At 14.2% G+C, this 24320-nt stretch overlaps 1 protein-coding gene across 1 annotated transcript; it reads left to right on the top strand.

Moving 5' to 3' along the window:
• Positions 1-1264: 1264 nt before the first annotated feature.
• Positions 1265-4115, top strand: GL218_00030 (uncharacterized protein; the record flags this gene model as incomplete). Its single annotated transcript, XM_033576438.1, has 3 exons — positions 1265-1967; positions 3156-3470; positions 3529-4115. 3 exons carry the CDS (start codon positions 1265-1267, stop codon positions 4113-4115), a joined length of 1605 nt encoding a protein of 534 aa, XP_033441738.1.
• Positions 4116-24320: the final 20205 nt, after the last annotated feature.

The following is a 24320-nucleotide window of genomic DNA, read 5'->3' as shown; positions in this document are numbered from 1 at the left end:
AAGAGCATGCACAAGTCCTTCTAGCTCATGGATTCGGTTCTGCACTGTGGAATGTGTATCACGGTCCGAGGGGCGTGATGTGGCGTCCGGAGGATAACCGCAGGAAGCGGCAAGTCCCCGGAGGGTACATGTCCTACAAGGCTGTTGTCGATCACATTTAACCCTAGACGCTAATGTGAATAGAGTAACTTATTTAGGGCCGATATTAGATTAACAACATACTTCCGCCGACGACATGAATTACATGAGAGCTGAACACGATTATTAGTTACACATTACTACTCGCTCTCTCATAATACTTACCTGAGGTTTATCCCGTCTTCGACTTGGTGGGGGTAAGGGGCGGTGTCTAGTCGGAGGAGTTGCCGACATTATTTTCGCACATTATCGGATACGACCGTTCTAGCTCGGGGTTGGTACGAAGAAGAGTTTCTCTATATGGTGATGACTGAGAATGAGACAGTCTGTGTCTCTTCAAACAGGTAACTAACAAGAGTCAGTGAGGTTATTTAATCCGACATATCCGACCGTCCGGGACCGTCCGAGCCTCCGCAACCCCACGTCTTTTTAGCCATTAGAGAGACTTTCATAATATTTCCGTCTCTTAACTTGGGTTTTATTTACTGAATTATAGATCAGAAACTTAAATGTTAAATCTTTTTTTTTTTTTTTAAATGAGATAAGAACTTTATAAGAAGCACCTTGTTTAAATCATTTCAGGTAGTTAAACTTGGGTCAAATGTTCTTTGTTGTTTCTATCAGTTACTTTTTTCTCTTAAAAGGTTGTGAAATGAAAAGTTATCATTGAGATATACCAATAAATGAATTTTGTGAATTGCAAAATAAATATTACATATTACACAACTTGATGCCGTTTATAATGTTAAATACATTATAACAAATATAAGACATGAATTCCCGTAGCTTACAAGTTTTAATTTTAACATGATCAAATTGATAAGTCGTTTATTATCCCCTCATTCTCTATTACGGATATCTACTTAATATTACTTGAGTCTTCATGATGTCATATTATCTTACTACCTTAGGTCCATACCTCATAAGCCACCCAACATCAGGGCAGTGCTCTGGGCAATACCCCACGCCTAAACTCCGCCGAAGCCGACATCAAGCCGCATGCTTTCTTACCTCAAAACGTTTATTATAATCGATTGTGACGCAAGAGGCGCGCGAGTCCATAACAGCGTTGGTAGTTTAGTGCAATATAACCTAACGCTAGCTAAAGAATCAAGTTACTTACACAATGTCAACTCTGTCATTAGAAGAAGAAGATCCCCCGCCTTATATCCCAGAGAATCGGAATGACGGAGACGATATACTTCAGCCTGCTATCTTCGTACTTGACGGCCATTACATCCGTGCCCAAACAGCCGACGGTGCTCCGTTATACGAACTCTCTCGTGATGTTAGGAGATCTCCAACAAGCGAGGCCCGACTTGCCCAAGTGACGCTCGAACGTTTGATCCGCAATGTAAGGATAAGCGCAAACGGTACGCCTCGAGTTATACACCGCACCCGCCATATATTCGAACTCAAGCACCTACCTCCCGTGATATCTACTGGATTCCCATATGTCTTGGATGCCATATCGCGGAATACTGTCGGGAACCTCGCGCTGAAGCCTGCATCCTTCCCTCGATCGGGATATAAGGTCGTAAAGATTAAACCTGAGAAGGAGAGCGGGTTCCCTAAAGGATATCGAGCCAGAAAAGAGTCGTTGAAGGGGGACGAAGTGATATTCGAGATACTGAAGAAACGCGACCATTATGAGTGGATGCACCCTATTGACGGGAGTCGTATCGCGGTAGAAGATGAGAAGGAGAATCAGCACAGACTGATAGTCACGGCCCCTATAACGCGGAAGATGATGGATGCCATGGTAGCTAGTTGGACTCTACGAATTTGGCGTGACGGTATGAAAGCGCATGGCGAGCCGTGGAAAGCATGTAAGTTGATATCACTATCGTTACCGAATAACTGTATGTGTTAACACTCTCAAGTCTCTCAAGTCAATACAGAAGTAAGGAGCGTACGAGAAGTTCTTCCAAGGTGGTGGTAACTGGAACAACGAAATTAAAGAGTGTTAGTGACGTTAGGGTCATGTCTCGAATATTTGGCTACCTAGGTAATTTATAGGTAGGCGACAAGGGAGGGGAGTAACCATATAACGCCTACACAATTCTGAAGACGAAGCGGAGACGGTTTCTCAGCCCTACATCCCGAATTTTGAGAAGCCCCGGACTGGACAGAGGGTCTTAGGGACTTCCTTCATTTGATCACGGAATTATATGTCCACGACATTCACGACATTTACGACATTTATATGTTTTCCCTTATAAGCTGTATATATTAAAATCATTTAGAGGTATCTAGTCAAGGACGCATGATGTAATCAAATTAAGTCGACGATTTATCCCCTTGCTTCCCCCACACATCCCATCTACGATGAGACATGTTATAAGCCAAAAATAGCTACACATATCAAAATAACTATTCGTCCGAGCACATCGTTAAACTTCTTAAACTTCAACGTAGCTAACTAGGTAATTTGAGTTGCCGAACCAGGTTCTCTCTTGGTTCTAACGAATAAGATATCGGCATTGGTAACCTTGGCGCCAAGGTGATCATCGTCGGCGGTTGAGGTTTGAAACATACCAATGTCAGTGCTTCATTCAATGAGGGTTTCAAATAGTCTGGGCAGTCGTAACTGGGGATGGGGAAATGAACTACACGAACAGTTGAGATGTATTAAAATGATGGCGTCTGCAGAATGTTTCTTGAAATCTTTACCTGCGCTGGATTTGGCAATTAAGCACATGTGCTTCCCCAGGTCACTTTTACTTCACTTCACTTCGAGATATTGGGCTGAGCCCTCACTAATAATTACTATCCACGGCTGGACCTAATTGAATAACAATTACTTTCATTGAGGTTGACTTTCTTGTCTTTCCCATTTGTTCATTTATTTCAAGTCTAGGTTGTCGAGATTATAGTGTTGCGTATTCACAATGAGGTAAGAAATCGATAAGTTGCATTTATAATGTTCTAGGTCTAATCATAATAAAGGAGCTCAAGTTATCGAAGAAGCGCTCGCGCAAATAACCTAAGGGTGTTTATTCGCGACGATGTCCCAGATACCGTTGACGACGTCGAGTCCGATTCCGAATCTGAAGATGAACCAGATACACCATCGCCAACAGAAGATGTGTTCCCGTCACCTTCTGCTGGGACTCAGGCACCTGCCACTCCGGAGTCTTCAATAGAGGCACCTCAGCCGACAACATCCACGAGTATCAGCGCACCAGCAACTCAATCTTCTTCAACTAGCACAGTTCTTTCACCAAGCACATTACCACAAGCCAACGAACCTTCACAAGCTCAAACAGCTCAAGCCGAAGCCCCCACACGTATAATGAGTAAGGACGGCGCCATAGCACTCGGCACAATTGGTAAGACCACCCTGATGAAGCCCCTTTTAGCAACCCTAAAGACTAACAAAAACAATAGGAGGAACAATAATAATCGCAGCCATAATATTTCTTCTCTGGAAATGCCGACGGCGCCAAGCCCGCGCAAACGGCAGCGTCACATCTGGATTCTCTCCCTTTTCTCCCTTCTCCAGGTTCAAGAAAATGGAAGAGCCTCGGGAAATATACACCACAAACCGTGGATCAGGAGGGAAGACAGAATCGAAAATCATGGATGATCTCATGGCGGCTGCGTATGCTGCTGAAGACGGTAATGCGTCGCAGTACGGGGCGTATATGGATGAAAAGCAGCAATCTTACAACTCTATGTATGGCCCGAATACGAGGCAGTCGAATCCGCCCCAAGCCGCAGTAAATCCTGATAGGGGATCGAACTCCCTTTATGTCAATCAACTCATGTCCGGATTCTACAAGGGTTCGAGAGCAGATGGACTCACGGCCCCTGCTAATGCGAGAATGCCTCCTCCGGTAGCTCCCTCTGTCACAGGGCAAACCGAGATCACAACTACTACAGAAAGCACGTGGAGGACTTGGGGTTGGTCGCAAAAGAAGCCTACGAAGGAATCTTGGGTCGATAAATGTGTCCGCTTGGGAGGCTTGAGATGATTTTGACTTCGGTTCGATATAATAATATTCATAGAGCAGATTAGGAACTTGGATCAAGCTGCTACAATTTTTAAAATCGAAGCGTTACAATATCCGCATTTTTAATTCACGATGACTTTTGGTAAATGTGACATCAGTTATTAGTGCTGTCTATACAAGTTCGACGTAGCATCTTTAAGAAGGTATTGCGTATTAATTAAAAAAACGGGTAATAATTAAGGATTTAACCGAAGTATTTTTATTTAAATATATTTTTTATCAAAAATTAAATAATATTAATTAAAATAATATTTTTAATTATTAAATATAAAAACCTTAAAATTTATTTATTAAAATATTAATTTAATATTATTAATTTTTAAATTTTTTTAAATAATTAAAAAATCTTTATAATTAAAAAATTATTAATTATTATTAAATTTATTTATTTAAAAGCTTATTTCTATTTAAAAAATTATTTAACCTTTTTAAATTAATTTAAACCATACGTTTTAAGGCTAAATTTTTATTAATATTTTTTAAATATTATAAAAAGATTTTATTATTATTGGTTAAAATAAATTTATTATTTATAATATTTATTTAAACTAATTTAAAATAATTTAAATATATTAATTTATTTATAATTTTAACGTTTAAATTAATTATTAATTTATAATATTTAAAGGTTAATAAAAAAAATTTTAAAAATAAATATTATTAGAAAAATTTTCTTAAATAATAATATTTAATAATTTTATTAAATTTAGCTTTTATAATTTAAATATAACTATATATTATATATAATCTTAACGTTTAAACCTTAAAAAATATATTAATTTTATTTAATATAACTTTAAATAATTTTTAATTTTTATTTAATTTATAAATAATACATTTTACGGTTAATATTTAGTTATTTAAAAAATTTCTTTTTAAATTAATAGGTTTATTAAATGTAATTATATTAAAATTATTTAAATTTAATTTATTATATATATTTAAAATTATTTTTATATATTTTATATAAATAAAATATTTTTTTATAAATATATTTTTAAGTATAAATATTTTTAATCCCTTTATTAATTATATTATTAATTTATTATAAAAAAGGTAATTTATAATATTATTTTATATATTATTACTATTTTTTATAATATTATTATTATTTATTTCAATGACTTGAAACTAGAAATTTGAAAATGGTTCGGGAAAAAATACCTTTTTTAGCCATACTTTTCCCCAATTAATTACACCCTAGTACACCCCCTTAAAATATTTTTAAATTTCTAATTTAAAATAATTTTAAACATTTTCTTTTTATTTAATATAGTAATAATTAAATTAATTAAAAATATTAATCTTAAATAAATAAAATCTTTATATAAAAAATAAATATTAATTTAATCATTTAAATAAATTATTATATATAAAACGTACGCGTTTTAAATCAAAATTAAGTAATTATAATATTGGTTGTAACGTAATAGCCGCAATAAACGTTAAAACTTATAACATTACAATATAATATTATATAAATATATAAAAAAGGTTAAAAAAATCAAGTAATTAAATAAATAGTTTTAGATTAAAAAATAAAAGATATTTTAAATATAATTATAGATGGTTATAAGTAATTGTAAATATAAACGCGTAATTGCAAGTATAAACGTATAGGTATAAATATATAAGTATAACGTTTTAAAGCTATTTAAACGTTAAGATCTGCAATATTATAACGTAATATTATATAAGTATGTAAAAAAAACGAAAAAGTAGTAAAAATAAAAGATTAACCTTAAATAATTAAAATAAAAAGTATTTTAAACGTGGTTATAAATGGTTATAAGTGTAAACGCGTAGATATAACATTTTAAAACTATTTGGATATTAAAATTTACAATATTATAACATAATATTATATAAATATATAAAAAAAATAAAAAGGTAGTAAAAACAAAGGACTAACTTTAAATAATTAAAATAAAAAATATTTTAAACGTTATTATTACCTATTATATTATTATTAATATAATTTTATTAAAAATTTAAAATATATACCAAATATGGTTAAAATATTAAATAATAGCTAAGATTAGAATTTAAGAAACGCCTCCTTTAAAACCCACAAATATAAACACATAAACCAAGGATTTCGTGGCACCTATGGCGCCAACAAAAGGGAGGCGAAGGCAAGCGAAGCCCCGCCGCTCCTCGAATCTTTAATCTTAACACACTAAGATAAATTATTATTATTTTTATTTTTTTATAATTAGGTTAAATTTAAGTTAAAATTATTAAATTTATAATTTTAAATAATTAATAATTTATTATTTATATTTTTAATATTATTATTATTTTATAAAAATAATAATAAGATATTATTTTAAATTATTTAATAATTTATAAAATTATTATATAATATTAATAAATTTATAAGCTTATTTTATAACGTTAAAATTATAAAAATATATTTATAATTAATATATATTAAATATTTATTAAAAAAAATCTATTATATTATATTTAATATATTAATTTTTAATAATAAAATTTAAATATTAAAAATAAATTATAATTAAAAAAAATAATATATTTTAAATTAAATTAAAAAAGTTAAAACTTTTTTTATTATTAAAAAATATTATTTTTTTAATAGTTATTCTTTTTATATAAAATTAAATTATAATAGGTATAAAATAAAGGTAAAATTGTATATGTTAATATATATATTTAAAATAATATATATATTTCTTTTAATAATTAAAATTTTTATTATATTTATTATTTTTTTTATTTATATTATTAATTTTTTATAATTATTAATAAAAGATTAAATATTATTATTATAACGTAAAATTAATTTAAATAATTAAGAAATATTATTTTTAAGATAGTAATATTATTTATTAACCAATTTAAATATTTATATTTTATAATAATTTCTTTTTAATTTTTTAAAAAAACCTTTAAAAAAAAAAATTGGATTTAAATCTTCTCCTTTAATAATATTAATATAAAATAAAATTTCATAATAATTACGTTATTTTAGGGTTATTAATAATAATTTTTAAATTTGTTATTTTTTATATTTAAAAAAGAGGCGGGTAAATTTTAATTTAAAAAAAAAGTAATAAAAAAACTTACCCCTATTAATTTTCTTTTTAATATATTAATAAAATATTTATTAATTAATAATTATATAATATTTAATAAAATATAATTTTATATAAATTTTATTTTTTATATTAATTTATATAAAAAATAAAATTTTATTAAAAATTTAATTATTTTAAAAAATATTTTATTATTTAATTTTAAAGGTTTAATAATATACTTTTAAATTTATTTTTAAATAATTAAATAATTTAATTAATTAATATTTTTTTTTTATTTAAAATTATTAAATTACTATTATTTTTATAAAATAAATTATTAAAAATATTTTTAATTAAAAAAACTTTTTATAAATTTTATTTTTTTAATTTAAATATATTTATTATTATTATTATTATTATTATTACTATTATTAATAGTAGCAATAATAATAACAACGCCATAGTTAAAATAATTTATAAATATAATATTTAAAATATATTTTAACCTTATATATTTAAATTTATAACTATTTATATATTAATAATTATTAATATAATTAATATATAAATAGTTACGGTTTATGGTAAAAATATATAATATCTTTAGTAATAATATTAAATCGAAATATTAATTTAATAAATAATACTTACATTTATTACTATTATAACAGTAATAAAGCATATTATTCTTTTATAAATATATAAAATTTTTAATAATATAATATATTATATATATATATTAATTAAAAATTAATAACTTCATTAATATTTAACATTAATATTTAAATTAATATTTATTTTACCTTTTATTTTTATTTTATTTTTTACCTTTATTTTATTTTTTATTTTTATATTAATAAAATTTATAATTATTATTACCAATTTAAAAATAACTTATTATATAAATTTATATAAATTTATATTTAAATAAAAACGGGTTAACATTTAAACTAATCTTAAAAATAAATTAATAACGTTATTTATTATAAAGAAAAAAAAAGAAAAAATAATAATATATATAATAATCATTTTTAAAAAAAGAAAAAATAACAAAATTATTAATAATAAATAAAAAATTTTATTATATAATATGTTTAAGTTTATAAATAAAATAAATTAATTATAATTATTTATTAATATTTATAAAAATTTTTTAAATTATAAATTATAATTATATATATAAATATATATTTTAATAAATATAATTATAATTATTATAATAAATATTTATAATAAATATAATTATAATATTTTTAAAATACGTAAATATCTATTATAATTTAAATAGTTATAATATTATAAATATATAAATATTTATTATAATTTAAATAATTATAACATTATAAATACGTAATTACTTATTATAATTATAATTTATTTTTATACTATTTTTTTATATAACCATTAAATATTATTAAATTGAAAATATAATATTAAGGTTTTTTATATATATAAAAATTTTCCAAAAAAATAACTTTATATTTATTATAAAATAATATATTAAAATATATATTTTAATAATTAATTATTATTTAATAATAAAATAATTAAAAATATAATATATTATTTAAAATAAAAAAAAAGAAATTTAATTAAAATTTTATAAGTTATAATAAGGTTTTTAATTATACAAAATAAAAATTAATATATATAATTATAAATTAATTTTTAAAATTTAATATATAAATAAATTTATTAAAATATTTCTACGCGTATAAAAAATATTAATACTATATTTTATATTTAATTAAATTTAATAGGTATATAAAAAAATAAAATAAAATAGTTAAATTATTAAATATAAAATTAATAAAACTATTTAAATAAAAATAAATAATATTATTTATAAAACTTTTTTATATTTATATTTAATTTAATTTAATATTTATTTATATAATTTTATTTTTAACGTTTATAATTTTAATAATTATAATATAATAAAATTAACGTTAAGAAATTATTTAAATAAATTTATATTTTATAAAAGGATTTTTAATTATTAAAAATTTTAAATAAATATTAAAAGTTTTTAAAAGTTAATTAAAGGTTATAATATTAAAAATTTTTAAAGATTAATTAAAGATTATAATATTAAAAATTTTTAAAAATTAATTAAAAATTAATTAAAGATTATAATATTAAAAATTTTTAAAAATTAATTAAAAATTATAATATTAAAAATTTTTAAAAATTAATTAGAAATTATAATATTAAAAATTTTTAAAAAATTCAAAAATAAAATAAAAATATATTTATTAATTTTATAATTTTATTATTAATTTTAATAATAATATTATTTAATTAAAAATTTTTATTTTTTATAAAAATTTATAAAAATTAAAAGTAATTATATTATAAAAATATTAATAATTTAAATATCTAATATTTTTAATAATTAAAATAAAAATATAAACTTTTTTTATTAATTTATTTATAATATTATTTAATTTTTTATAATTATACTAATTAAAATTTAAATATATATTTATTATATTAATTAAAACCTTATATTTATATATAATATTAATTATTAATTTATACCTTTATAAATTCCTTTACAAAAAATTATATTAATTTAATAAAATTTTATTATTTTATATAAACTTTACGTTTATTTATATTGTTTTTTATTACCCTTTTTTTTTTACTATTATTATAACTTTATTTATTTATTTTAATTATTTCCTTATTTTTATAATTAAAAATAAGTTTACGTTATATATAACAACGCATAAACCTTTAAAAAACAAAATAAAAAAATTTTAATATAATAACGTTTATTATATTAATAATATAATATAAACCTAATTTTGTTTTTTTTACAAAACTCTAATATTATTTAAAAAATTTTTAAACATATCTACTAATATATTACGTTTTTTTATTTAAGAAATAAATATTTATTAATCGAAAAAAAATAAAATAATTATATAGTTTAATATTTTTAATATTATTAAATTAAATTTATTATTATTAAAAATTTTTTATTTATTAAAAACCTTTATTTTTATAATAGGTTATTTATAAAATATTTTAAACTTTAAAATTTAAAATAATAAAATTTAAGATAATAGATTTATATGCTATACTTTTATTTTTTTTGTTATATTAATAATATTAACCTTCCGAAATTATATATTAAAAATAAATTTAATAAAATTATAAAATCTTTATTAATTAATATAGAAATTTTTTATTTAAATTAATAAAAAAATTAAGAAAATAATAAATAATACGTAAAAATAAAAATTACCTAATAATATAAAAATATAATATAATATTTATTTTTTATTAGCATTTTTAATAATATATAAAAATATTATTTTTAATAATTTTAAAAACGTTATAAATTTTATAATAATAATATTACTAATTATTATAAATAATTAAACTTTATAATAACGGCAATTTTTATTACTTTTTATTAAAAAAGGTTTAATTTTATATAATTTAAAACTTAATTTATTTATTAAATATACTATTAAAGTAATAGGTTTTTTTTTAATAAATTAAAAAAATAGAAATTTTGATTTTTATTATTATATATAAAATATTTATTTTATTTTATATTTAATTATAAAGGGTAAAGAAATTTAGGTTTTTAATCAATAAATAAAAATTAAACTTTTATTAATAATTAAATTATTTTAAATATAATTTAATTAATTTTTTTATTATAAAATATAGTTTTTTTTTATATTTATTAATTAATATACGTTTTAATTTTTATAATATAAAAATTTATAAAAATTATATATAAAAAAATTGAAATTGTTAATCCGTCGGAGACATTTTTTACGCTTAAACTTTTAAAAATTATTATGGGAAATTGATAAATAATTGATAAATAATTGATAAATAATTGATAAATAATTGATAAATAATTGATAAATAATTGATAAATAATTGATTAATAAATGATAAGAAATTGATAAACTGATAAAAGATTAGATATTTCCAACGGATTCTACCGTGCGAGCTTGCGAGCACGTGAAAACGCTTGCGCGAGTTTGCGAGTGCATGCGTTTTCCTAAATTTTATATTAATTAAAAATCTTATTTATTATATTTAATATATTAAAAAATTTACCTTATTTTTATTTGAAGATTTTTTAGATTTATATTTAATAATATAAAATATTATATAATAAAAAATTAATATATGGTTATTAAATATTAAAAAAAGTTTTAAAATATAGGAATTTAGTAGTTTTAAAAAGCATTTTTTTATACTAATAAACAAGAATAGGATAACTCTTGGAGTAAGACTATACACTCAATATATTAAGTTTTTATAAAAAACATTCTTAATAATTAAAAATAGCATTTTATTTTTAAATATATAACGGATTATATTAATCAAAAGATAAGGCTTAAGTTTAAAAAAAAAGGAATGAATATATTTAATATAAAAGAAAATATATATAATAAATATAAATAATTATAAAATTAATAAATATAAATAATATATATTTAATAATTATTAAAAATAAAGGAATTTATATTAATGATAATAATTAAAAAAATATAATAATTTAAAAACCTTATATAGCTTTAAAAATTAAAATTATATAATAAATTTTTATATATAATATTATTATAATATTATATTTATTTAATATTCTTTAAAATTAATAATATTAATTATAATAAAATAATTTTAATAAATAAACCCTATATTTAATAAAAAATTGTTTAATTAATATATTTTTAATAAAAATAAAACTTTTTAATAATTTAAATCTTTTATATTTTTATTTTTAAATTTAATAATCCTAATTTATTTTTTAACCTTTATAATAATATGTTTAATATAATTTTTAATTTAATTAATAACTTTTTTAAATTTAAGCTTAATTTAATTAAATTATATTTTAAATTTATTTTAACTTAGTTATTTAATTAAGAAATTAAATTACAATTAATTAATAATATTTTCATATATATTAATAATTTATTTATAAAATATAAATTTCTTATATTTATATTAATTAACTTTATATAAATTAAAGTTATAAAAATAATATTTATTTAAATTTATTATAGTTAAGAAATTTTTAATTAATATATTATTATTATTAATAAATAATTTTATTAATTACTTTAACGTTTTTAATATATTTAAAACTTTAATTAATATTTCTTTAAATATTAAAAATTTAATTTAAATAATAAGAATTTTAAATCGAAATTAAAACTTTAATTTAAGTTTTTTTTTAAATTTCTTACCTTTTAAAAATTATAAATATATTAATAATTTTAAATTTTTATTTAATTTATTAATTATTTTAATATTAAAATAAATTAAAAATATTTATATATACTATTTAAATAAAAGGTAAATATTTATTTTATATTTAATATTATTAAATAAAGTTTTTAAATTCTTTATAATTAAATATATTATAAAGGCATATTAATATCTATATATTTATTTATTTTTTTATTTTATTATATTAAATATAGTTATTTTTTTTGATACATAAATTGATTTCTATTTCTTAAATATTATTATTAATTATTTATTAATATAATTAATTTATTACGTAATTTTATTTTTAATTATATTAAATATATAAATATATTTTTATTTAAATATATAAATAATAAGGAGGTAATAATAAATTCTATTAATTACTTCTTTTTTTTTTTCTAAATTAATTAAATTAATAAATATTAAAAAGGTTATTATTTTAAAAAAAATTCTTTAAAATCTATTTTATTTCTATATTAAAACCATCCTTAAATAAATAATTAAATATCTAATTTAATATTAAATAGGTGTAATATTACAATAATATTATATACAAAGATTTATTATATAATTTTAATTTCTAAAGCCATATAAGGTCCTTAAATTATTATATTCTCTTAATTATTATTATTAATATTAATTCTTTTATTGTTAATAATTAATAAATAAATATTATTTATATTTATTAGTTTTATAATTATTTATACCTATTATATATACTTTCTTTTATATTAAATATATTTATTTTTTTTTCTTTAAAATTTAAACTTTATTTTTAATTAATATAATTTTATTATATATTCGAAAATAAAATATTATTTTTAACTATTAAAAATATTTTTTATAAAAATTTAATATATTAAATATATAATTTTATTCCAAAAATTATTTTATTTTTATTTAATAGTAATTAGTACGGGATTTGAACTTATAACCTTAGTTTTAAAAGAATTAATTAAATATTGGTTAATTAAAATGGCTTTATAAATCAAAAAATTAATTTTAAATATCTATTAATATAATTTACGATTAAAAATGAAGGGATTACAAAAACCTTAAATTTATTAAGTATTAATAATAAACTATTATTGGAATTTTAAAAAATATTTTTATTTACTAATATTATTTAATTAATAAAATTTTTACTAAATATAAAATAATTATAATTAAATTATACCAAAAGAATATAAATAACGTTTAAAAAATATAAAGTAATTTATAAATTAAAAAGTTTAAAATAGTAATTAATAGGATAAATTTATATATTAAATAATATTAAAATATTAAAAATATAATAATAAATAATAACGTATAATTTATAATAAAATAAATATAAAAAATTATTAAATTAAGTTTATTTAAAATAATAAATAAAATATAATTAAATATTAATATAAAAAAAACGCAGACTAAAACGTTATTTTATAGTTATATTATTAAAACCAATAATGTAATATAAATAAAAAATAAGTTTTATAATTATAAGATTTACTTAATTAATATTATAGTTATAATAAAAGATTTATTAATTAAGGTATTAAATTGAAATAAATAATATATTATTAAGGTTATTATAATGACTTTACTATTATTTATTTTATTATATTTTTAAATAGTGTAAATAAAAACTAAGTTTGCAATTATTTACTTATAAAATAAACTTTTTACCAAAAAGAGAGCATTTTGTAAAAATTAAATAGTTAATTAAACGTTTATAAATAAAAATAAATACTTTTAATATTTTTATATTAATTATACGGCGCGAAAATATTATTATTATTTATTACCAAATTAAATATTTTTTATATTTTAAATATAATAAAATATTAATTAATTTGTTAAAATTATATTTAATTAATTTTAAAATAGTAATACCCTTGCCCAAAATTAATTATTATACTAAAAAATAATATTTTAATTTAAGATTTAATTAAACTTATTATTTTTTAATATTAATATATCGTTTTTATCTATTATATTATTAATATTATTAACCACTAAATTTATTTATTTTAATTAGCTAAAGTTTAGTACGTATAGGGACGTTTTATACGTATTATTTAATAATAAGTTAAAGTAAGAAATTTTCCTTTAAGAATTATTATTTAATTTAAAGTAAATCTAGATTATGCAACCTACTAATTAAACTTAATAAAATGTTATATTATTATTAAATAAAAAAATAATATTTTTTAATAGAAGATTAATTAATATTTAATTAATTATTTAATAAGTTTATTTATTTATTATTTATATAAATATATTTAATATATTAATAATGGATTTAATTATTTAGGAATAATTAATTATTTAAATATTAATATAAAAATTAGTTTTTAATTTGGCACTATTTATATACTTTTATTAAATTGTTTTTCTTAATTTATAAAATTATAAAGATAAGTTATTTAATAAGATAAATATTATTTAATGGTTAAAAAATATTAATAATATTTTTTATTAATATAAGGTAATTAATTAAGATTATATAAAAAAAATTAAATTATAAATAATTAATAGTAATATATGTAAAAAGGTTAATACAATTATTAATAGATTAATTAATTAAAATTAAATTTAGATTTTATTAAAAAAGGAATTTATTATATAAAATCTTTATTAATATAAATTATATAAATTTAAGTTATAAAATTTTAATAATAAATTTATAATTAATGATTTTATTAAATTATTAGATTTAATTATAAATTATATTATACTTTTTTAAAATATTAAAAGTAATATAATTTAACCAGTTAATTTTAATGATTATATTAATATTATTTTAAAATATATTATTAATAAGATTTTAAAGGATATTATTTATTTTATTAATTTATTGTTTATTAATATATAAATTGCATTTTTTAATTGGATTAAATAAATAATATAAAAATAATTTATTAAAGAAATTAAATTATTGAGTTAATAATAAGGTAATAAGAAAAGTATAGATGATTTTAATAATATATTGTAATAATCTTAAATTAATTGGTTAAGAGAGAATAATATTATTAACCAATTTTAATTAAAAATTTTTATTAAAAATAATAAGTCTTAAAATTTCTTAATAATAAATAATTTAATAAAATATTTTGGTATTATATAAATTAATATATAAAAAGTTATATTCGATTAAATTAAATAGGAATTAATTATTATTAAAGATATATTATTAGCATTTATTTATATACTATTTTAAAATAGTCTTACTTAATATTTTACTTAATTTATATAAATTAATTAAATTTAAGGTTATAAATTACCTTAATTATTTAATTATTATATAAAGAATTTTAAAAAAATTAAAATATTTCTGTTTTATTTAAGTAATTACCTACTTAATATTTATTATTTTTACAATGTTCAAAAAGACCCTTTTTTACATTATATAGCATTGAAATATCCGATATTATATGGTATAAACGTTAATAATTTTTTACATTTTAATTGTAATCAAAATATATATATTATAAATAAATATAATAAATAAAGGACGATTAAGAATTCTAATATCTTTAATTAAATATAATAATTTATTAAAATTAATAAATAACTTATTAATATTATAATTTATAAATATATTATTAATTAGAATATTGGTAAACTTTATATTAAGAAAAAAAATAAGTATTATATTAAAAAAATTGCAATTAAATAGTAAATAAATTAATAATAATTTATTTTTAATATTATAATTATTTAAAATTAGATTAAATAGGTTTTATTTATAATATTAAAAATTAAAATAGTTAGGTTTGGAAATAATAATAAAATATTTAATTAATTTCTTTTTAAATATAAATAACTTTCCAAGGTTATAAATAATAATGGTATTATATATATTAAAAATATAATTAAAAAAAAGATTTTTAACTAATTAAAAACCGCGTTAATAAATATTAATACAATTAAATATCGAAAAGAATTAGATAGTAAAACTATTAAAATTAAATATCCCAATTTGTTTAAATTTAAAAAAACCAAAATAATTATATTTAATAAAAATAATTTAAAAAACTTTAAAAAGAATAAATATATTAATTAAATAAAAAATAATAAATCTATATTAATAAAATTGTTTAATTTATATAATAAAAAAATTATAAAATTTTGGGAAATAAAATTTAAAGAAAATAATAAAAAGAAATTTAATATAATTTAAATTAAAATAATAAAATTTATATTTAAATTTAATAAATTTATTTTTTAAAAATTAATTAAAAACTTATAAAATTAAAAGATTACTCCTAACTCATTTATTAAGATTATTAAAAAATAAATCCAAAAAAATATTAATATTAATATTAATTTCTTAAAAATTAATAAATTAAAATAATTTAAACTATTTATTTTATTAATAAATAAACTTAAATAATTTATAATTAATTAATAAAATTTAAAACCAATTTTTTTATTATTAAATAATTTAAATTTTTATTTTAAACTATATTTAAAATTAATAATAAAAATTAAATTTTATAAAAATAAAAAGTTAATCATTAAAATTATTAATATAAAAACTAAATTATTTATTATAACCTAATTTTACGCCAAAAAACATAATTTACCTTATAAATATAATAAGATATTTTTAAAAAGTTTTGGTTACAATAATATAATTTTAATAATAAAATATATTAAAAATTTAATATAATTAATTGGTTAAATATTACCGTTATTTATTTACATTATTAAAAATAAATATTATATAAATAAATTCATATTAAGCCTTCTTTTTATCTTTTAATCCTAATTAATTATATTAATTAAAAATAATAAAACCTTAATAAAAATTATAATTTTTAATTTAATAATAATTAAAATTTCTTTATTATTTAAATTATTAAATAATTAAATTTTAATAAATTTTATTAAATTAAATTATATATAAAAAAATTTTTAATTATTAATAATTAAAGCTTAATTAATAGTAATTAAAGGCTTAATAATTTAATTAATTTAATTTCTAATAATTAATTAAATATTAGTTATTATTATAAAATAAATTTTATTAAATAAATTTTTATAAATAATTATTTTATAAATAAATATTTATTTTTTTTTAAAAAAAAAAAAAAGGTTAAAATAATATTATTTAATAATTAATTTTTTTTATTTATAATAGAAATTTCTTAAAATATTTAAAATTAGTATAAAAATAAATAGTAAAATAATTAAATTATCTAAATTAATATATTATATAAGAATAAATTGTAGAAGATTTATTTAATAAATAATATATTTTTTGATAAATTAATATTTTTTGGATTATTAAATTAGAAAAATAAAATATTTAAAAAAACTTTAAAAAATATTAAAGGTTTAAATTTATTTAAAATAAATAGTTTATATTAAAATATTATTTTTAAATTTATTAAAGAATTGTAAGGAATATAATTAATTTTTAAATAATTTAAAACCTTAAAAATTAAATTAAAAAATATAAAATTTATTAATTAAAAAAAAGAAATATTTATTAAAATCTTATATTATTATAAAAAAATTTTAATATAAGATTTTATTAAATTTAGTAAAATTAAAAATAAGATTATGCCATTATATATTATTAAAATTGTTTAATATAAGGCCTGGTAGGTTAAAAATATTTTTATTTTAATATTATTAAAAAATTATATAATTAAAATCTTATATGATAAAATTAAAGTAGGAATATTAAAAGAAAGTTATAATCTTTATTATAATATATAATTTATTATTGAAAAAAAGAATAGTAAATTATGTTTAATTAATTCTATTATTAAATTAAATATTTAAATAATTTAAGATATATTTTTATTTAAAAATTATAATTTATTTATAAAAAAATTTATAATTTATGTTATATTTTTATATATAAATTTATTTTTAAAATATAATTAATTAAACCTTTTTATTTATAATTAAAATATAATAATATTTATTATTTTAATTAGTTTATTAAGATTTATAATTATTTTAATAAATATAATAAATTTAATTGTTTATTTTTTTAAAATAATAAATTATATATTATATAATTTAATTTTAAATATTTATAAATCTTTTTTTAATAATATTAATATTAAAAATTTAAATATTAAATATAATAATTAAAATATTTATTTAAAAATTTAATAATTTATATTTAAATATATTAAAAATGTAATATAAATATTATTAAATTTTAAATTAATTAGAATTATAATAAACTTAATTAAATTAGAATTTTATAAATTTATAGTTAAGATTGTAAAATTTATATATAAATTTAATAAATAATTTTTAAAAAAAATTAAAATTTTAAAAATTTTTAAATAAAATATATATAAAAATATTTATAAAATTTAATTATTTTTAGGCTTAATAATATATTTTTATATTTAGATTAAAAATTATATTATAAAAATCTTACTTTTAATAAAGTTATTATAAAAAAGGAAATTATTTATATAAAGAATTTTATAAATTTAAAATATAAATAGGTTAAAAAAAATGTTAATAAATTTATTTTATTTTATTATAATTAATTATACCTTAAATTATTTAATAATATTAAAAATAAATATATTTAAAAAAGGATAGGGATTAACGTTAGGATAGTTTAATAATTAAAAAAATTTTAAATCTTATTATTATAAATTAAAAGTATAAAAAGGAATTAAATTTAGGTATAATATTATAAAATAAAAATATTTTTTAATTATAAAATTATTAAAATAATTAAGAAATTATTTTTATAATATTAGATTTTTAATTAAAATTAATATAAAAATTTTGATTTTTTAATTAAATAATAATTTTACTAATTTATTAAATATAATATTATTAAAATAAATTGTTTATATTAAAATGTTTAATTTTGAAATAAAATATATTATAAATAAATATAATATAATAATTAATATTTTATTAAAAAAATTAAATAAACTTTTTAATTAAAAAAATAAAAAATGGGAAAGAAATTTAAATAATTTTATTAATATTTAATTTAATATAATTACTTTATTCTTAATTAATTTAAAATTATTAAATAATAATAATATTAATTTATAAAATAAACCTTAATTTATAATATTATATTTAATTAATAATTAAAATGTAAAATTTTAAAAAATTATTTAATTTTTAATAATGTTAAAATTATTAAAAAAATTATTTATTAATTAAATAAGAAAAGGATAAAAAGTTTATATAAATTTTAAAAATAAGGTTTTAAAATATATTATATTTAAAGGAATTTTTTAAAAAAAAAATAAAAAAAATTAATTAAATTATTAAATTATTAATTATAAATTTATAAAGTAAAGATTTATTGTTAAATTTTATATTTAATATAATTATAAAGGATAAAATTTAATATATTAATATATTTTTATTATATATTATTAAAAAAAAATATTTAAATATATTATAAACGTAATTAAAATTTATTTATAATATTAAAAAATTAATTATAATAAATTATTTAATTAATTAAATTATTTAAACCTAAATATTATTTTAATTTATTAAATTTTAAACGTATAATATATACCTAATAATTATAATTATAAAATAATTTTTAAAATATAAAAATAATTATTTAATTATTTTAAAATAATATTTTTAAAATTGGTTAAATTTAAAAATGTTATAAAATTTTTAAAAGAAAAAATAATTTTATAATATAATTAATTATTAAAGATTAAAATAAATGGAGGTTTAAAATTTAAAAATAAAATTATTAAAGTTTATAATAAATTTAAAATTAAAAGAATAATTAAACTATCTTATTTTTTTTAAATTTAAAAATAAATTAAAGTAAATTATAAATCAATTAAATTTAAATTTATAAAATTAATTAAAGAAATTAGTAAAAAATAGATTTAATATTTAAATATTATAATATAGGTTAATAAAATAATTATTAAGGTTAATAAATTAAATTTATATAAAATTATTTATAATAAATACCTTATTTTTTTAATTAAAATAATTATATTTTTTTAAAAAATACTTAATTGGAAAGAAATTAAAATTTTTAAAGATTTAATTATTATATATATTTAAATAATTTAATAATAATTAATTAATATTAATTATATTATTTATATCATTATTGAAAAATAATAATAAATAGTTAAAAAGAATAATTAATAAAATGCGTATAAATTAAAAAAAAAATCTTTAAAAATTAATAATTTAATATTATAATATAATATTTTTAAATATATAAATATATTTTAAAAATATTAATGATAATATAATTAATAAAATTTTTACGTAATTAATAATATTTTAAGAATAAATAAATATATTATTAAAGATTTAAATAAAAATAAAATTTAAAGAATAATAGTAAGAAATAATTTAAAATTATTTATATAAAATTATTAAAAATATTAAAAATTTATTAATTTTAAAAATAATAAATAGATTAATAAATTAATTATTAATAATTTTAATTAAATTATTTTTAAAATATTAAATATAAATATAGTAAAATTTAAAAAAAATAATTATAAAATAATTTAATAATTTAAAAAATAAATTTAAATTAAAATATTTAAAAAAATAAAAGAAGGTTATAATAATTATATTAATATTAAATTTAATAAATTTAAATTAGATAAAAATAAAAAAGAATTAAATTATTATTTATTAAAAATAAAAAAATAAAAATTTAAATTAATTATTTTTCTTTTATTATTAATTAATTAAAAAATTTATAAAATATATATATAAAATATAACCTAATTAATTTAATATATTTATTATTATTAAAATTTATTATAATAAAATTATTTTATTTATTAAAAACCTTTTATAATAATAAATTATTATAATATTTTTTTAAATATGGTAAATTTTCTGGCGTTAAATCTTTAATAATAAAAGGATTTTTATTATAATTAATTTTTAAGTAATAAAGTTAAGGTTTTTAAAATGAATATTATTTTATTATAAATAAATAATTATTATAATTATTATTAAATTAATTAAATATTAATTAGTAATTAAAAAATGGCTATATATTAATATAAATTAAAAATTTAAAAAATTAAAAATATTTTTTATAAATATAATATAAAACCTTATTTAAATAATTATAAATTTAAATAATTAATTTTTAAATATGTTTTAAATTTTATAATTAAAATATAATTTATTTAATTAAATTATTTTAATAAATATTTATATAGATAAGAAATAAATTATTTATAAGTTAATTTTAAATATAATTAATATATAGTATTAAAATTTTTAATAATATTTAAAATTAATTATAAATAATTATTTAATAAACGTATTAATTAGTTATTATATTATTAAGAAATTGGATAATTATATATTTAAATAGTTATATTTATTAATTATTAAAAATATATATTAATTATTAAATGTTAAATTATTTATAAATTAAAAGAATAAGAAATAAAATTTTTTTATATTATTAATTATTTATTAATATTTTATTATTTAAAATTTATTAAATTTTTAATTAAAATATTTTAAAATTTTTAAATTAAAATAAAATTTAAAAATAAAAATATTATTATTATTATTATTATAAATATTATTATTATAATTATTAAATAAAACGTTTAAAATGTTATAATTAAAAGAAAAAATATATAAAAATAAAAAAATAGTAAATTTTTTAAAGGTTTTATTATTAATGGTTTTAAAAAAAGATATTTTAATTAAATTATTTAAAAATAATAAAATTTAAAAAATAAAGAATTATTATAAATAATATATTATTATAAAAATAATAAAATAAATTTACAATTTAATTAGAAATTAATTAAACGTTAATAAAAAAAGGTAGGATAATTATAAAAGTAAAAATATATTTATTTTAAAGAAATTTAAACAAAATATTTTTTAAAAAAAAAAAGGGAAAAAGGAAAAAAAGGTATTTATATAAATTGTAAATATTATAATAATTATTTTATATTAAAAAGTATAAATATTTATATGTATATATAATACTTTTTAATTAATTTATTAACTAATTAAGACTTTTTTAATTAAAAATAATAAGATTTTAAAATATAATATAAAAAGGTTATTAATTATATTATTTTATTATTATTTTATTTTCTTTTTTATAATATTATTAAAAATATTTTATTTTTTTAATTAAGATAACTTTTATTTTAATATTAAGTTTAAATTTATTATATTATATTATATTATTATTTATTAATAATACCTTTCTATTTTATTATTATTAAAATATTTAATTTTTTTTTTATTAAATTAAAAATAAATAATGCCTAATTAATTGCGTATAATAATATTAATTTATTTATTTTAATTATTTATATTGATTTATTATTCTGTCTTAATAATTATATTAATTTTAATTAATAATATATAATTATTATTAATAAAATTATATTCTTAAATAATTAATTTAATAATTTGTTTAATATTTAAATATTACCGTTAAAAATTAATAAAAATAAATAAAAAAATAATTTATTTTTTAAATTTATTTATATTTTATAAATATATAAAAAAAAAAAGTAATTTTATATTAAATAAATATTAATTTTATAAAAATTAGTAATATTTAATATCCTTAATTATATTAAGATTTATAAATTAATATTAAATTAAATATTTAATTATTTATTTAAAAATAATTTTAATATAAAAATAAAATAAATCTTAAAAAATCCTTTTAAAATAATAGCTTTTTTAATATTTATTAATTTAACCGATTTAAAAAAAAAAAGAAATAATTAATAAAATTTATTATTACCTTTTTATTATTTATATATTTAATATAATTAAAAATAAAATTATGTAATAAATTAATTATATTAATAAATAATTAATAATAATGTTTAAAAAATAAAAATTAATTTATATATTAAAAAAAATAGCTATATTTAATATAATAAAATAAAAAAACAAATAAATATATAAATATTAATATATCTTTATAATATATTTAATTATAAAAAATTTAAAAATCTTATTTAATAATATTAAACGTAAAATAAATATTTACTTTTTATTCAAATAATATATATAAATATTTTTAATTTATCTTAATATTAAAATAATTAATAAATTAAATAAAGGTTTAAAATTACTAATATGCCTATAGTCTTTAAAAAATAAAAAACCTAAAAAAAAATTTAAATTAAAAACTTAATCTTAATTTAAAACTTTTATTGTTTAAATTAAATCTTTAATATTTAAAAAAATATTAACCAAAACCTTAAATATATTAAAAATGTTAAAATAATTAATAAAATTATTTATTAATAATAATAATATATTAATTGAAAACTTTTTAATTATAATAAATTTAAATAAATGTTATTCCTATAATCCTAACCTATACAAAATTAATCAATATAAATATAAGAAGTTTATACTTTATAAATAAGTTATTAATATATATAAAAATATTATTAACCAACCGTAGTTTAATTTCTTAATTAAATAACTAAATTAAAATAAATTTAAAATATAACTCAATTAAACCAGGCCTAAATTTAAAAAAGTTATTAATTAAGTTAAAAATTATACTAAATACGTTATTGCAAAAGTTAAAAAATAAATTAAAATTATTAAGTTTAAAAATAAAAATATAAAAAATTTAAATTATTAAAAGGTTTTATTTTTATTAAAAATATATTAATTAATAAATTTTGTATTAAATATAAGGTTTATTTATTAAAATTGTTTTATTATAATTAATATTATTAATTTTTAAAAATATTAAATAAATATAATATTGTAATAATATTGTATATAAAAATTTATTATATAATTTTAGCTTTTAAGGCTATATAAAATCCTTAAATTATTATATTTTTTTAATTATTATTATTAATATTAATTCTTTTATTATTAATAATTAATAAATAAATATTATTTATATTTA

Source organism: Daldinia childiae (assembly GCF_008694065.1).
Source record: "Daldinia childiae strain JS-1345 chromosome Unknown Scaffold1, whole genome shotgun sequence".
NCBI lineage: Eukaryota > Fungi > Ascomycota > Sordariomycetes > Xylariales > Hypoxylaceae > Daldinia > Daldinia childiae.
The sequence above is the reverse complement of the archived record's forward strand: the minus strand, read 5'-3'. Positions and strand labels throughout refer to the sequence as shown.